Source organism: Orycteropus afer, unplaced genomic scaffold (assembly GCF_000298275.1).
Source record: "Orycteropus afer afer isolate SDZICR_OR568_19922 unplaced genomic scaffold, OryAfe1.0 scaffold00014, whole genome shotgun sequence".
Classification (NCBI taxonomy): Eukaryota; Metazoa; Chordata; class Mammalia; order Tubulidentata; family Orycteropodidae; genus Orycteropus; species Orycteropus afer.
The window spans coordinates 17803582-17820950 of NW_006921601.1; the positions used below are offsets into that span (position 1 = coordinate 17803582).

A 17369-nucleotide genomic window follows, 5' to 3' on the forward strand; every position below is an offset into this window, starting at 1 on the left:
AGGCATATGAGTTGAACATTTACCTCAAGTAGATACTCGCCTTGGAGAGAACAATCATGGGAGAAAGAAGGGCTGCTTATGCACAGGGAGACAGCTCAAGGGGGCAGGAGTGCATGGAGGGATGGAGCTGTTGCACTGTGGTAAGCTGTGGTCAATCACATGAGACAAAGTATATGTGAACTGCTGTATGGAAAGTGAATTTGCTCTGTAAATCTTCACCCAAATCACAATAAAAATTAAAAAAAAGTAAAGAAAAGCAGGTGTCAAGGCAGATCAGCTTTCAACAAGTAGATGGCCATCAGACTTCAAAAGGAATTTTTATTATAGTAAGCTGCTTTACTCATTAAATATACATTTAAAACACACATTTTATAAGGACAGCAATTAAATTAAAAAGAGGGTATTTTTTGGTCCTCATAGAAATAACCAAGTAATTTTGAACTAATTTTCTAGTATTAAGTGCCAAAGAGTAACTCTATTTAAAGTAACAACCTCTAACCCACTGTCATTGAGTCAATTCCAATTCATAGCAACCCCCACTGGGTTTCCAAAGCTGTAAATCTTTACAGAAGTAGACTGTCCATCTTCCTCCTGCGGAGCAGCTAGTGGGTCTGAACTGCTGACCTTCTGGTTAGCAGCCAGACACCTTACTCACTATGTCACCAAAGCTCCTTAAACATCCTCTAGGGGTTCCTAATTCTAAATTTTATTCAACGCCTATACTAGTAATGTTTACTTTCCCCCATAACATAAATTATTCAAAATAAAAAGTATATCACATTTATCCACATTTTCTTTAGCCTTACTTTTTTCGATCATAGCCAAAAATTTCTCGAATGTGCTTCGATATTTCTTCCTGAGGTTCTCCTTCATCTTCAATGAAACCTTCCATTTCAGAGTCATATTCATCATCATCATCTTCCTCGTCATATTCTCGCTGCCTTTTGTAACCAGAGGAAAAGGGAAGCCTTTGAGGACCTAAGAACAGAAAAGCCATTATTTGTAAGAGCTTTTTGTGTTCTCCTTATGATGAAATATTACAATTTTATAAGGTCTTACAATTATAAATTTTATTAATTTTTAAAAAAATTAGAATTAAAACATAATCTCTTTTATAGGAGACTAAATTTAGCAGTCTCAACAGAGTTCTATTCTATGTAAAGTGAGATTTTGAGAACTTAGTAAGACAGTATTCTTTAAAAACCAGAACCAGCAGGTTGGCTCTCATCATCTCTGCTGCTTCATGGTACAGGCAGTCCCCAGGTAAGCAGCAGATTAGTTCCCACATCAATTTGTAGGTAAGTTGGAACAGATGGATATGGTCCTATTTTAGTGCAAGGTGGTGCTCTGGTGGCATTGGTTAAGGCAGTCAGGTGCTAACCAAAAGGTTGGCAGTTCTAACCCACCAGCTCCTCCACAGTTGAAGGATGAGGCAGTCTGCCTCCATAAAAGATGGATAGTCTTGAAAACCCTATGGGGCAGTTCTACTGTCTTAAAGGGTCGCTATAAGTTGGAATTAACTTGATGACAGTGGGTTTGGTTTTGGGTTAGTCAAAGTGAAGACTCAAAAGCCTTTTCAATGACTTGAAAGCTGCACATGCAGCAAGTGAAGGTGACTGTGATCAAGAATGTGTTGCTGTAGGGGTTTGGGCAAATGTTTCAAAGTGAGGGCAAATTTACTTAACATGAAAAAGCAAATAGAAGTTGTCCTTAAGTTGGACGTTCTTTAGCGAAGACTGCCTGTATTCATGAAAAAGCAGATTATGTTTGTCTCAGGGTTTATTAGAAATGTCCATTACATTTTCTAGCTTAGTAATTCCCATACTTCCCGATCTGAAAGAACAAAAAAATTTCCAAAGTAGCAACCTACATCTACTATCACCACAATTACATTAAAAAAATTTTAAAGACCAAAAGTACGAAAGATTCTCAGAATTACCATTTTGTCAAAAGGCCAGGAAAAAGTTTGCTAAAGACAGGCACTGATCAATAGACTGTTGTTGTTATGTGCCGTCGGTCGGACGTAGCAACCCATCCTTGGGTTTCCGAGGCAGTATCACTATGGAAGTAGATTGCCCCATCTTCCATCAATAGACTAGCATCTAGAAACAATTACTTTCTAGTCCTTGATTACAGATACTCCTTTTGTTCTACCATAGTTGTTTTTAATATGCATGACTTATCTCCCTAGCTCAGGGTTTTTCAACCTTGACACTACTGACATTTTGGGCCAGATAATTCTTTGTTGTGCAGGGGATATCCTATGCATGGTAGGACATAAATAGACCCCTACCCTCTACCCATTAAATGCCAATAGGATCCCATGCCCCACAACTATGAAAAATGTCTCCAGACATGGCCGAATTGCTCCTGCTTGAAAATAACTGCTAGTTGAATTAGGATTATTTAAAGCAAGGACCCTCATCTCTAGTTTCTTTTTATATTCTTCAAGTGCTTCAACAAAAGCCTACTAGCATAACACAACTATGATCTAGCAAGTTCCACTAATGATCCCTTACCTTAGACAGTATAGATTCCTAAAGGACTAGTAGCTAGCACCTTGATGTTGCCCACTATGAGACTATAAGGAACACAAGAACTATCTAAGTGTTCTTGGCGCATAGTGTGTGCTTTTTAAGCCTCATGTTCACATTTGTATTCACAGGCTTCTCTCAGCCTCATAAAAAACCAAACTCACTGCCATGGAGTCAGATCTGACTCATAACAACCCCTCCTTGGGTTTCTGAGGTGGTATCACTACTGAAGTAGATTGCCCAATCCTTCTTCTGAGGAGTGGCTGGTAGGTTTGAACGGCCAGCCTTCTGGTTAGCTGTCAAATGCCTTAGGCACTATGCCACCAGAGCTCATCTCAGCCTCATGTAAAAGCTAAAACAAGAAGTCATCCTTTGAGCTACATAAGACATGTGCAGCCATGTGCTATGGACTGAGTTTTGTCCCAAAAAATGTGTTGTAAATCCTAACGTCTATGCCTGTGTGGGGAGCTCTGGTAGCATAGTGGCTAAGGCACTTGACTGCTAACCAGAAGGCTGGTGGTTCAAACCCAGCAGCTAATCCTCAGAAGGAAGATGGGGCAATCTATTTCCATAGTGATACTGCCTCGGAAACCCAAGGAGGGGTCACTACCAGTCGGGTCCAACTCCATGACACATAACAACAACATGCCTGTGGTTATAATGCCATTTGGGAATGGGTTACCTTTGTTATGTTAACAAGACAGGATTAGCATAGGGTATGCTTTGAGTTAATGTCTTACAATATATAAAAGGAATTTTAAAAAGCAGAGATGGAGTAAGATAGATGCCAAGATACATGGAGATCTCTAAGGCATCAGGAAGCAGAAGCTGAAGGAACAAGGACCTTTCTCCAGAGCTGACAGAGAAAGCCTTCCTCTAGAGCCAGTATCCTGAATTCTGACTTCCAGCTTCCAAAACCGTGAGAAAATAAATTTGTTTGTTAAAGCCACATGTCTGGCATTTCTGTTATAGCAGCACCAGATAACTAAGATACTGTGTGTGCACTCATTGTGTCTCCCAAATCACACAGCTCAGTTTATTGCACTTGGGGACATTGCAGGGGCAAACACAGAAAGCCAGATAAGTCTCCTCCTGAAGACTTTTCCAAGCCATGGTAACTGAAGGAACTCACATCACAGAGCAGACAAAACATTAGGATTCTATCAGTACTAAAGTACTCTAAAAGACACATGGAAAGGTTCACAGGGACACCGGTCATATAAAGCAAAGTACTTTTTCCAAATTCTTAGTGACAAACATACTTTTAGCTGAGAGGCAAGTTTACCTTGGGCAGATCTGTAGCCAGATAGAGATTTCATTCCATTCATCTGTCCATTGCTGGATCGGCTAATGATATTCTTGGAAGAAATTGTTTCTGAAACAACAGTGCACTTGGGCTTTATGGGGAGACCTGAGCTACTAACTGTTTGCCTAGGTCCCAAGCTGCTTACTGGTCTACTGACAGTCTGTCCACCTGAAATTGAGCCAACTGCTGATCGCCCAGGACCACGTCCAGGGGGGCCTGAACCACTCACTGGTCGCCGAAGATCATGTGGAGTGCTCAGGGGTCTCCCAGGGCCCCCAGAGCTGCTCATATGTCTCCCAGAACCACCTGGGCCACTAATGGGCCGCCCAGGGCCACCTGAGTTGCTTGCAGGTCGTCCAGGGCCACTTGCACCACTGACAGTCCGACTAGAGGGATTTGAGTCACACGCTGGCCTCTTGGTCCCACTGACTGATCGCTCAGGTCCTGAGCTGGAACTGCCATTCTGGCGCTTGGGTACAGGGGCAGTAGTAGCTGTGGGTCGAGCAGTTCCTGTGCTGGGCTGCCCAGGGATGAAACTAGAACTGCTGCCTGGCTGCCTGACACCTGGACTCTTTACCTTGTTGTTCACAGTGACTGTGGGCCCAGGCCTGGAATGGCCAGGATGAGAAGGAAGAGGTTTTTTGGCTTTGTGCTCAGTGGCAGATTTCTGAGTCCCGCTGACAAAAGTCTTTGGGACACTTGGTGAATACGTGCTGGAATGGGGCTTACCTGCCCCATTGAAAACAGGTCTGTCATGGCCCTCACGAAGTGATGGTTGTGAGCAGTTGCCAGATCCTGTCTTGGTCCTCTCTCCTGACATGGATTTAGATGATGACAAACTTAAGGGCTTGTCATTGGCTGTGCTGGGTCTGGATTTCTTCTCAGCATGAGGAAGGGAAGTTCCCTTAGAAGAAGGAATCTTGTCCCCAGAACCTTTGCTAAGTTTTATGCCCAACCCTTCTTTCTGAAAGGGCACCTTTTTGGACACACTCGGAGGTAGTCTTGCATCTGTCTCTAGTTTCTTTTTCCTATGCTTTCGTTCAAGAAATTCTCGCTCCCTAAGTTCTTCAGCAGTCATAGGCCGCTCTTCTGTTTTCTTTACTACCTTGATCTCCACTGGTTCGTACTGCTTTTTCTCAGCCAGCCTGAGCAGATCAGTGAAGTTCATAGGGGGTGGGGCACTTTTAAGGGGGACCTTTGGCTTGCTTTCAACTTTGGGAGGTTCTTGCTCTTCTTCATACTCCTGCTCTGATTCTGCTTGATTGTATTCTAAGAATTCGTCCTCTTCTTCCATCTCATACTCTTGGACTGCTCCCTGGCTTGTGTGGCTTTCCACTGCCTGCCTCTTCTTTGACTTTTCCTCCACAGGAATTCCATTGTAACCATGGAAATTATCCTTTGTCCTCTTGGCCATGGCTCTAGCTTTCTTGTCATGTTTTAGCTCAATTCGCTTTTTTACTAGATCTTCTTTTCTCTTTTTTTCCTCTAAGGCTAAAAGGGACAAAAGAAGAACATGTTATTATTTCATAGTCTCAGGACAGCAGTATGCTGACAAAGGATATGAGAAATTTAATTCTGCACCACCACCAATACCAACCAAAAAGTGTGTGGTTACACAAACATGTATCCAGGCATATATGTGTGTGGGTATGAATATGTTGGTACATATGTGTGCAAAAATAGATGAAACTATAGACATGTGTATACAGATATGTATGTGCATGCAAGTATATCCACATATATAATGAAATCCATAGGGGACAAAGTTACGGGTACTCCTTATAACTAAACATGAGTTGCTAAACGTGAGATGGATTTTCTGGGTTTGAAGGCTTCGGACCATAGTCTTGTGGGACAACTCAGTTAACTGGCATAATATAGTTTATAAAATATATGTTCTTCATCACCACGTGGTGAGTAGTGTCTAGGGTCTTAAAATTTTGCGAGGAGCTATCTAAGATACAACAACTCATTTCTACTCATTTACAACAAAAGAGAAAGAAGGAAACCAAAGACTCAAAACTCAAATTTTTTTTTTCAGGTAAGCAAGTTTTCTATCTTAATTTTTTTTTTTTTTTAATTGTGATTTGGGTGAAACTTTACAGAGCAAATTCACTTTCCATACAGCAGTTCACATACACTTTGTCTCATGCCACTGATAGTTTACCCCAATGCAACAGCTCCCCTCCCACTTCCCCCCCCATAGTTACCTCTTCCCTGTGTCCATCCCTCCATGCACTCCTGCCCCCTGAGCTGTCTCCCTGTGCATAAGCAGCCCTTCTTTCTCCCATGACTGTTCTCTCCAAGGACTGGATCTACCTCAGGTACATGTTCAACTCATATGCCTGCCTTTTGTTTGGCTGGAAGCCACAGGTGTGGGTTCAATTCCAGACCTGAAGGGCCTATGGGCCATAGTCTCAGTGGTTCCACCAGGCTCTATAAGACCAGCAAACCTGGTCTCCTTTTTTTTTCCCCCCAAATGATTTTGAGTTTTATTCCACATTGTTCTCCCTCTCTATCCAGGATCTCCTACATAGATCCCTCTCTGAGTGGCTGACAGTGGTAGCTGGGCACCATCTAGTTCTTCTGGTCTCATAGTCGTATAGGCTGAGGATCACATGGTGTACCAGTTGCGAGGACTAACTGTTTCCATGAATCTTTGGTTTTCTTCATTCTTCTTTGCTCTGGATAAGGAGAGACCCATCATTGCATCTAGATGGCTGCTTGCAAGCTTTTAAGATCCCAGTTGCTACTCGCCAAAGCAGGAGGTAAACAATGTTTTGTGTAGTATGTTATGCCAATTGAGCTTGATGTTGCCTGTGACTATGGTCCTGAGCCCACAGGTTCAACTACTCGGTCCCTCTAGGTAGCTGGCTGTGACCAAGAAATGACTACAACCTTGTACCTTGTCAGCTCTACTATACCCCTGGGAGTTCTTACAGAACATATACATACACTTGTAAAACCACTGTATAAGACCAAGTCATCAAAAATTAAAACAAAGATGAGAAGGTAAATGGGCAGGGAAACTACATTACTGGAAATAGTACAACTAGACGAGAACGAACAAGAATGATGATACACTGTGCAATTAATTTGGCTCCAACCCATAGTGACTACATAAAACAGAATGAAACATTGCCCAGTTCTGTGTCAGCCCCACAATCCTTTCTATACCTGAGCCCATTGCTGCAGTCACTGTGTCAATTCATCTCCTTCAGGGCCCTCCTCTTTTTTGTTGACCCACCACTTTATCAAGCATGATATCCTTCTCCAGGTAATGGTCCTTTCTGACAACATGACCAAAGCGGGTGAGATGAAGTCTGGCCATTCTCATTTCCAAGGAGCATTCTGGCTGCACTTCTTCCAGGCCAGATTTGTTAGTTCTTCTGGCAGTCCATGGTACTTTCAGTATTATTCACCAACGCCACAACTCAAAAGCATTAACTCTTTTTCGGTCTTCCTTATTCACTATCCAGCTTTCACACGCATATGAGATGATGAAAACACGGAGGCTTGGAGAGGCACACCTTAGTCTTCAAAGAGACACCTTTGCTCTTCAACACTTTAAGGAGGTCTTTTGCAGCAGATTTGCCCAGGGCAATACGTCGTCTGATTTTTCTGACTGCTGCCTCCATTAGTGTTGATTGTGGAACCAAGTAATATGAAGTCTTTGGCAACTTCAGTCTTTTCTCCATTTACTGTAATGTTGTTTATTGGTCCGGTTGTGGGGTCTAGTTGTTTTCTTTTTGTAAAGTGTAAGGCATACTGCAGCCTGTAGTCATTAATCATTATTAATTAATAATTAATTAATTGTTAAGTGCTTCAAGCCATCTTCACTTTTGGCAAGCCAGGTTGTGTTGTCTGCATATCACAGGTTGTTAATGATTTTTCCTCCAATCCTGATGCCGCATTCTTCTTCACGTAGTCCAACCAAAACCAAACTCACTGCCGTCCAGTCAATTCTGACTCATAGCGACCCCTCCTTGCGGTTCCGAGGTGGTATCTTTACAGAAGTAGATTGCCCAGTCTTTCTTCCAAGGAGTAGCTGATGGATTTGAACCACCAGCCTTCTGGTTAGCAGTCAAATGCCTTAGGCACTACATTACCACAGCTTCCATGTAGTCCAGCTCAGATTATTTGCTTGGCAAACAGACTGAGTAAGTATGGTAAAGGATACAAGCCTGATGCACTCCCTTCCTCATTTTAAATCATAGAGTATTCCCTTGCTCTGTTCAAACAACAGCCTCTTGCTCTATGTACAGGTTCCTCATGAACACAATTAAGTGTTCTGGAATTCTCATTCTTCTCAATGTTCTCCATAATTTGTTATCATCCACACAGTTGGATACCTCTGCATAGTCAATAAAACCTAAGTAAACATCTTTCTGGTATTCTTTGCTTTCAGCAAAGATCCACCTCACATCAGCAGTGATACCCTTCATTCTGCATTCTCTTCTGAATCCAGCTTGCATTGCCAGTAATTCTCTGTCATTATACTGCTTCAACCATTTCTGAATTATCCTCAGCAAGATTCTACTTGCATTAGATATTAATGACATTGTTTGATAATTTCCACATTCTGTGGGGTCACCTTTCTTTTGAATGGGTATAAATATGGATCTCTTCCAGTCAGTTGGCCAGGTAGCTGTCTTCCAAATTTCTTGGCATAGACAAGTGCCTCCAGCGTGGCATCCATTTGTTGAAACATCTCAATGGGTATTCTGTCAATTCCTGGAGTCTTGTTTTTTGCCAATTCCTTCAGTGTAGCTTTGACTTCTTTAGTATCACCGGTTCTTGATCATATGTTACCTCATTAAAAGGATGAACGTCGACTAATTCTTTGTGGTACAGTGATTCTGTGTATTCCTTCTATTTTCTTTTGTTGTTTCCTTCACCAGTCAATATTTTGCCCACAGAATCTTTCAATACCACAACTCGAGGCTTGAACAAATTTTTTTTTCCCAATTCTTTCACCGTAAGAAATGCCAAGCATGTTCTTTCCTTTTGGTTTTCTGACTCCAGGTCTCTGCACATTTCATTATAATAACTGACTTCTGTCTTCTCGAGCTGCTCTTTAAAACCTTCTGTTCAGCTCTTTTATCTTGTCATTTCTCCCATCTGCTTGTTATTTTCATTTCCATTCGCTTTCAGCAGAGCTTCTAGAGTAAGACAGACTTGGAAGAAGGAAGGGGCCATGCACTTCTCAAAGAACTGGCTAGTGAAAACCTTATGAATAGCAGTGAAATACTGTCTGATATATTACTGGAAAACTTTATAAATATCCCTGAAACACTGTCTGATATAGTGCTGGAAGATGAGCCCCTCAGTTTGGAAAGCACTCAAAATATGACTGGGAAAGAGCTGCCAACTCAAAGTAGAGGTGACCTTAATGACGTGGATAAAGCTCTCAGGACCTCCATTTGCTGAGGTGTTGTTGTTGTTGTTGTTATTTGCCATTGAGTCGGTCCCGACTCATAGCGACCCCTCCTTGGGTTTCCGAGGCAGTATCACTACGGAAGTAGGAATGCCCAACCTTCCTTCCGAGGAGTGGCTGGTGGGTTTGAACCGCCAGCCTTCTGGTTAGCAGTCAAGTGCCTTAGGCACTATGCTACCAGAGCATGACTCAAAATGAGAAGAAACAGCTGCAAACATCCATTTATAACCGGAACATGGAATGTACAAGTATGAATCTAGGAAAATAAGAAGTTGTCAAAAATGAAATGGAACACATAAAGATTGATATCTCAGGCATTAGTGAGCTGAAATGGACTGGTTCTGGTCATTCTGAATCAGACAACCATATTGATCTACTATGCTGGGAATGACATACTGAAGAGAAACAGCATGACAGTCATTGTCACAAAGGATGTTTTAAGATCTATCCTGAAGTACAATGGTGTCAGTTACAGGATAATATCCGTACAGTTACAAGAAAGACCAGTTAATATTACTACTATTCAAATTTACGCACCAACCACCAAAGCCAAAGATGAGAAAACTGAAGATTTTTATCAACTTCAGCAGTCTGAAATTGACTAAGCATGCAATCAAGATGTGTTGATTATTACTGGTGACTGGCATGTGAAATCTGGAAACAAAGAACTACCGGTAGTTGGAAAATATGGCCTTGGTGATAGAAATGACGTGGGAGATAGCATGACAGAATTCTGCAAGACCAACGACTTATTCATTGCAAATTTTTTTTTTCAACAACATACATCTATACATGTGGACTTTACCAGTTGGAAGACGCAGGAATCAGATTGACTTCATCTGTGCCAAAAGGCACTGGAGAAGCTCAATACCTTTAGCCAAAATAAGTCCAGGAGCTGACTATAGAACAGACCACCAACTGCTCATATGCAAATTCAAGTTGAAGCTGAAGACAATTAAAACATGTCCACAAGAGCCAACATATGACCTTGATTATATCCTACCTGAATTTAGAGACCATCTAAAGAACAGATCTGATGTACTGAATATCAGTGACTGAAAATGAGACAAATTACGGGATGACATCAAGAATATCATCCATGAAGAAAGCAAAAAGTCTTTAAAAAGACAGGAAAGGAAGAAAAGACCAAAATGGATGTCACAAGAGACTCTGAAACCTGCTCTTGAACAGAGTTGCTAAAGGAAATGGAAGAAATGAAGACATCTAAGAATCAAATAAGGAAGTCATTTAACAAGTATCAATTGAGTCATCTAACAAGTATCAATTGAGTCATCTTTACATAAGTGGGGTCACATACGGGCTTATCTGTATGACTAAGCAAGTGGAAGACTTGGTTTTCAGCTTTAAATAGAGAAAATTGTTTATACCAAACAAATAAAGTTAAAGGAATATTAGTATCCACACTCAGCAGTTATTAGTCATTATGAATCAATAAATACTTAAACTTATTAAATGTTTCCTTGTCATTTGTATGATGTAAAAATACCTCTTGGGCTTAATGGTTTTCATAAATTATCTCTATTTAACATCTAAGATATTACTCTTAATAACAATAACTTTAAAAATCGAAATGAAAAACAGGTAGAAGAAGATCCAAAACCAGGGTAAAATAGAGTTTTTATTAGGGACCTATGATGGCCAATTCGAAGATACAGTCACTGTTCCCAGAAGCTTTTAATTTAAAGGGGAATAAAAGATAACTTCCATACAAATGATCAACATAAAAACACATACAAAGCCACAGATCTAAAACAAATCTGTTAGCTTGTTATGTGTTTACAAAGATCCACTGACTAAGTACAATCTAGTTATGAAGGAGGAACCCTGGTGGCATAGTGATTAAGTGTGACACTGCTCCAGTAAGGATTTACAGTTTTGGAAACTCTATGGAGCAGGTCCTACTCTGTCTTATAGGGTCACTATGAGCTGAAATTGACTCAATGGCAAAAGGTTTGGTGGTAGGGTTTTTTTTTTTTTTTAGTTGTGAAGGTAGAAGACTTTAATATTGAGAATAAGGATACAGAGACGTACTTTTTCGCCTGAGTTCCTCTTCTTTCCTTCTGAGAAAAGCTTGTACTGCTGCTGATTGGACACTCTTAACTTTTGGATCTTTTTTGGGAGGTCCCACTGCCAAACTGTACCTTTTCTTTAAAAAAAAAAAGAATAAAAGTTATAAGCAATTAAATTTTACAAATATTTAGTCTATTAGGTATAAGGCTCTGTACCTAACAGTAAAGACTGAAAAACCAATTCTGAATAATTAAGAGATCATATAACCCACCTTAAAGCTTATCTATAAAATTTCAGGCTAAATATGATCAGCATAGCTATTTTTAGGTGCAGGGTTTCTCTGTAACATCTCAAATTATACATAAATGAGCAATTCAAAGAGATACTGTTCTCAGGCTACTTTCCAACAGGGCACCTAAACTAGGTGACTAAAAGATAACCATTTAGAACACAGTGGACAGGCTGCCTAGGAAAAGCAGCTTTTTCCAGCCAGAACAGAGCAAAGAGTATCCTTCCAGCCTTGGACCTTTCTTTGCAATGTGGCTTTGGCTGAAAATTTTCAATTTTCTCTGAAGACAGATGAGGTGAAGTCCTCTTTTCACCTCTCCTTGCATCCTTTGGGTGCTCTGCTGGCATAATGCCTAAAGCATCTGACTGCTAACCAGAAAGCTGGCAGCTCAAACCCACCAGCCACTCCTCAGAAGGAAGACTGGGCAATCTACATCCCTAGAGATACCTCCTCAGAAACCCAAGGAGGGGTTGCTGAGTCAGACCCGACCTGATGACAGTGAGTTTGGTTTTGATTTTGCATCCTTTACCTTTATGGTTAAAGGGAAGAGACATGCACCTTTGTGTATAGCCAATAGGTTGGTGCTTGCTGCTACTTATTATTTTGAACTGGTAGGTTACTTTTAGGTTATAAGGTGTTGGGCATTTTTATTTAAGAAGGCCTCCTTGTACCAAGCCTGGCAGAGACACAAACCCTGATGATCTCCTTATAGAAAACAGAGGATATTGGCAAGTTTCAGGAAATTTGGCCCTCAATTGGTCCAATAATTAAGACCAATTGCTTGACTTAAGAAGTACTGGTGGTACAGTGGGTAAAGCACTTGGCTGCTAACTGAAAGGTTAGTATTTCAAACTCACCCAGGGGCTCTGCAGGAAAAAGACCTCGAGTTCTGCTCCCATCAAGATTACAGCCTAGAAAACCAAATGGGGCAGTTCTACTCTGTCCTATAGTGTCTCTGAGTCAGAATCAACTAAGTGGCAATGGGTTTTCCTGATTATAAGAGAAGTGAAAATTCCTAAGGAATGATCATTGGTGTGAGCCTTATCAGATGGGCACAGGCTAGGGGAAGTGAGCTGGGGTTACTCTTTTGAGTGTTTCTTAGAAGTTGGAAATAAGGAAGAAGAGAAAAAGATTTTTCTTTATGAGGGAAATACTTTTCTTCTGAATTAATGCCAAACTGGATTTTTTAAAAAACAGGCAGCATAGACAGTCAAACATTATTTTTTATGGACTGAAATAAGTTTAGGGTATATTTTCCTGCAACCCTAAAGAATTTATATCTCCTTTGCTTAAGAGACCATCTTTATTAGGCCTACACCTCCATCTTTGATCTTAAGAGACACTATTTTGCTGTTAACTGGGTTAAAGCTTTAACTCTGAATGAATTTGGTAATAACAGATTGTGGCAGTTTCAAAAAAATATACAGAACAGAAAGAATTATCTAAGTAGAACATGCTTTAAAACCCTGATTAAAAATCAGCCTTCCTCTGACCCCACAGAACTAAGCATTTAACAGTTAAATTTTTCAAACAGAATAAGCTACTCCTCACATCCATTTTCTCCCCTGACTTCTCTAATCCAGATGATTTTCTAGTAGGGACTCTTACCTTCATAAATTCTTTTGCTTAGAATGTGGAAACATCAACACTTGACTTTCTCACTGCCGAGGAGTTGAATCCAACTCATAGAAACCCCTCCTTGGGTTTCTGAGGCGGTATCACTATGGAAGTAGATTGCCCAATCTTCCTTCCAAGGAGTAGCTGGTGGGTTTGAACCGCCAGCCTTCTGGTTAGCAGCCAGATGCCTCAGGCACTATTCCACTAGAGTTCCCAGACTTAACTTTACCATAGGCAAAAGACAAGAGGCAAGCCAAAGCTAAAAAGCATTTCAAAGGAAGGATTACCATCTAAATCAGCATTTTCTGTAAACTTTAACTATAGCTCTTATCTAGATTAAGTATTAATTTGCCACACAAACTCTCTTTTAAAAAACAAGCTTCTATAACATCCCAAAAGCACTAACATTATCCTGGCAAAGATGGTATTTCATTTTTTAGGTAACTGTACTGGGAATGACCAAAGCTAGGATAATGTTAACTTTAACTACAAAAGGAAATATATTTTCATTTTATAATTGTCTTATCATTAGAGAAGTATGATATATACAGAACTAGGAACTCAGGACCAGGGTGATTTACCTCTCTGACAATTCCATATTAAATTTACAGGACAGGTCATAAAATTTATAAAATGCCCCCCCCATCTTGCTGAGTGATGCTAAGGAGCCCTGGTGACACGATGGTTACAGGACTCAGCTGCCAACCAAATGATTGGTGGTTTGCACCTACCAGCTGCTCTGTGGGAGGAAGATGAGATAGCCTGCTTCCATAAAAATGTACAGTCCTAAAAACCCTATGGGGAAGTTCTACCCTGTCCTATAGGATCATTATGAATCGGAATCAACTGAACAGCAGTGGGTTGGGTTGGGTTTTTGATTAGGCTGATGCCATTCTTACAGTGACCTGCTGCTGTGCTAGTTAAAAAAGAAACACCTCTGAGAACAAAATGAGCTCCTTAAGAACCAAAAAAGTGATTCCCAAAATGTGTATAAAATTCCTGGAGGAACGCCAAAGGACTCAGGCTTCAAATACAAAGCATCTTGAAACAGCCTGGAAGTTCCAGCTAAGTTAGTCTACCTAGGAAGCAGCTTGCCAAGGAAACCGACTAATCCAACCTGAAAATCCTGCATAATAGCAAAGTTGAGTCAGATACATCCCTGACAGGAAGAAATTCCAGAAGACAGCATCCAGATTCTCTTTCAGTCACCTAGGCTTCTGGGTCACAATGAGATCCTTTATTTAGTCTACATCTTTGTAAACGTAATTGTATACTCTTTTCATAGTGGACAGGGGCCCAATATTTGAAAGGACAAAAGAGGAGAGGGAAAGAGAAGCAGCAATGTTTTCCTAACTAGATACAGAATATTGTCTTGTTTTATAAGAAAAGAACCCCAGACACAGACTTCACCCACAAGCAACTCACATTTTCATTGTGGAAGGGCCACCATGAATTTGACTCATAATAGCTATGTAGACTCGTAAGAGGCACACACTCCACACATGCTCCTACCTAGTAGATTTGGAGGAAAAGAAAGGGTGTATTTCTGTGGCCGGGACTTAACATCTTCTTCTCTCTGCCAACTACATACCTCATATAGAAGGCTTCCTCCAGAAAAGTGCCAATATACATGTTACTGTTAATTATTTAACACAAGATTGGTTCACTGTCTAGATAACACAGCACTGAATACTATCTAACCTGACTTCAGGACAAACACCTTTTGGCCTACTCTGGGACTCCAAGAGGTAGGTAATTAGCTGGGAGCTCTGGTAGCATAGTGGCTAAGACACTTGCCTGCTCACCAGAAGGCTGGCGGTTCAAACCCGCCAGCCACTCCTCGGAAGGAAGGTTGGGCAATCCTACTTCCGTAGTGATACTGCCTCGGAAACCCAAGGAGGGGTCGCTATGAGTCAGGGCTGACTCGACGGCACATAACAACAACAACAAGCAGGAAAGCTAGGAGCTCTGGTAGCATAGTGCCTAAGGTTAAAACCCACCAGCCACTCCTCAGAAGGCTGGCTGGGCAATCTACTTCTGTAGTGATACTGCCTTGGAAACCCAAGGAGGGGTCACTATGAGTCGGGTCCAACTAGATGGCACATAACAACAACAGCAGAAAAGCTACTTATGATTGAAGATATAACCAAAAGGGAAAACAACAGTGTTACTGGGCTATAGTTTAATAAAGTGTTACTAAGCTTTCAGCCATTCACATTCCACATTTATGATTTGTCTTTTTAGTGTACCATCTGTGCTATTTACTAATTTTCAAAAAAATAGACCTAACACTATGATTACCACAGTTTTATCTTAAACAATAACATCCATGAAATCACTGGCTGAAAAGTCTAGTTATATTTTTCCAATTCATATTAAAATATGTAACTACTGAAATAAAGTATTTGTATATCATCTAAAATCACATATAGCCAAGTATATCCAGGGTTTATGAACTGTGCTTTAAGAAACACTGACTTAGGGAATGTAGCTACAGGAAAGGCAGAAAAAGAAGGGGGGAAGTGGTCAGAAAAGAATTCCAAAGACAACTTTCAGCTTTGTTTTAAGGTACACACTTGCCTCCATCAAATTCACATGCCAATTTCAATTTTAGTGGTTTTTTTTTTAAAAACATAAGGAGCTCTGGTAGCATAGTGGCTAAGGCACTTGACTGCTAACTAGAAGGCTGGCGGTTCAAACCCACCAGCCACTCCTCGGAAGGAAGGTTGGGCATTCCTACTTCCGTAGTGATACTGCCTCAGAAACCCAAGGAGGGGTTGCTATGAGTCGGGGCCAACTCGATGGCAAACAACAACATAATCCTTAAGGAGCTTTGGTAGCGTAGTGCCTAAGGCACTTGACTGCTAACCAGAAGGCTGACAGTTCAAATCCACCAGTCACTCCTTGGAAGGAAGGTTGCACAACCTACTTCCATAGAGATACCAACTCAGAAACCCAAGAAAGGGTCGCTATGAGTTGGGTCGGACTTGACAGCACATAACAACAACAACAATCCTTAAGGATAAACAGGCCTCACATTTAACCCAACAATCTGTGCACTTTTTGTCCTGTCCCTGTGATGCAGAAGACATTTAACAAATCTACAAAAAGTATACCTGCATGAGTCTGGTAGGAAACAATAATAATAATTAAAAAGGGAAAAAAAAGCAGAAGGGCAAAGTCAGCACTGCCCTGATGACGTTTAATCTTGCTTACTGACATGAACTGAGTACTAATTGTCTCCTACACTCTCTGTAGCTTAAAAAGGACTCAAAAGCACAGGTACCTGGAGTATGTTAAAACATTCTCTTAGGCAAAGTTTAGATGAAAACCTATTAATCTGGGGCAAAGACAGCAAAAAAACAAACAAAAAAAAAAACCCACACATCTTTATTAAGATATAACACACATGCCATAAAATTCCATTTAATTAATGTATACCATTCAATGATTTCTAGTATATTCACAGAACAACCATTACCACATCTAAGTTTAGTTTACCTCAAAAATAAATTCCCTACCCATTTAGCAATCATTCCCTCTTCCTCCCTACCTCCCAGCCCTAGGCAACCACTAATATACTTTATAGATCTGCCTATTCTGGGCTTTTGATATAAACAGAACTATACAATTTATCCTTTTGTGACTGGTTTCTCTCACTTAGCATAGTATTTTGAAAGTTCACCCTTGTACCATGTATCAGTATTTCATTCTTTTTATGGCTGAATAATATTCCATTGTTCACTTTATTTATCCATTCATCAGTCAGTGAACAATTGGGTTCTTTCCACCTTTTGCTATAATGAGTAATAGTGCTGTGAACATCTGTGTACAAGTTTTTGTGTGGACGTATGTTTTAATTTCTTTTGGGTATATAACCATAGATCTTCTTAACACTGAGCTGGCTAGATCTTTCAAAAAGGAGTTGCAATCAGACCCTAGTAATGAAAAGAGTGTTTTAAAAGAATATTTTATAAGGCAATCTCTCCACCCCTGCAGGGGGAGCCCAGCAGAGAACCGTATGTTTGAAGAGGGGGGAAAAAAAGCCTCAGGCTGGGATTACACTATATTCTATTTAATAAGGAGAAGTATTTGGCACTTTTCTCTTGCATCAGATGGTCACATTTAGCTCTATCAGCAGCACATCAAGATGCA

General features: G+C 40.6%; 1 protein-coding gene across 1 annotated transcript in view; it reads right to left on the bottom strand.

Annotated features, from left to right (window-relative positions):
- SPTY2D1 (SPT2 chromatin protein domain containing 1) overlaps positions 1–17369 on the bottom strand; it is a 44432-nt gene that overhangs the window by 18859 nt on the left and 8204 nt on the right. The window contains exons 2-4 of the mRNA XM_042782791.1: positions 11330–11444; positions 3820–5331; positions 807–978 (exon numbers count right to left, since the gene is read on the bottom strand). Coding sequence (XP_042638725.1) covers positions 807–978; positions 3820–5331; positions 11330–11444 — 1799 coding nt within the window. The remainder of the gene's footprint in view (positions 1–806; positions 979–3819; positions 5332–11329; positions 11445–17369) is intronic.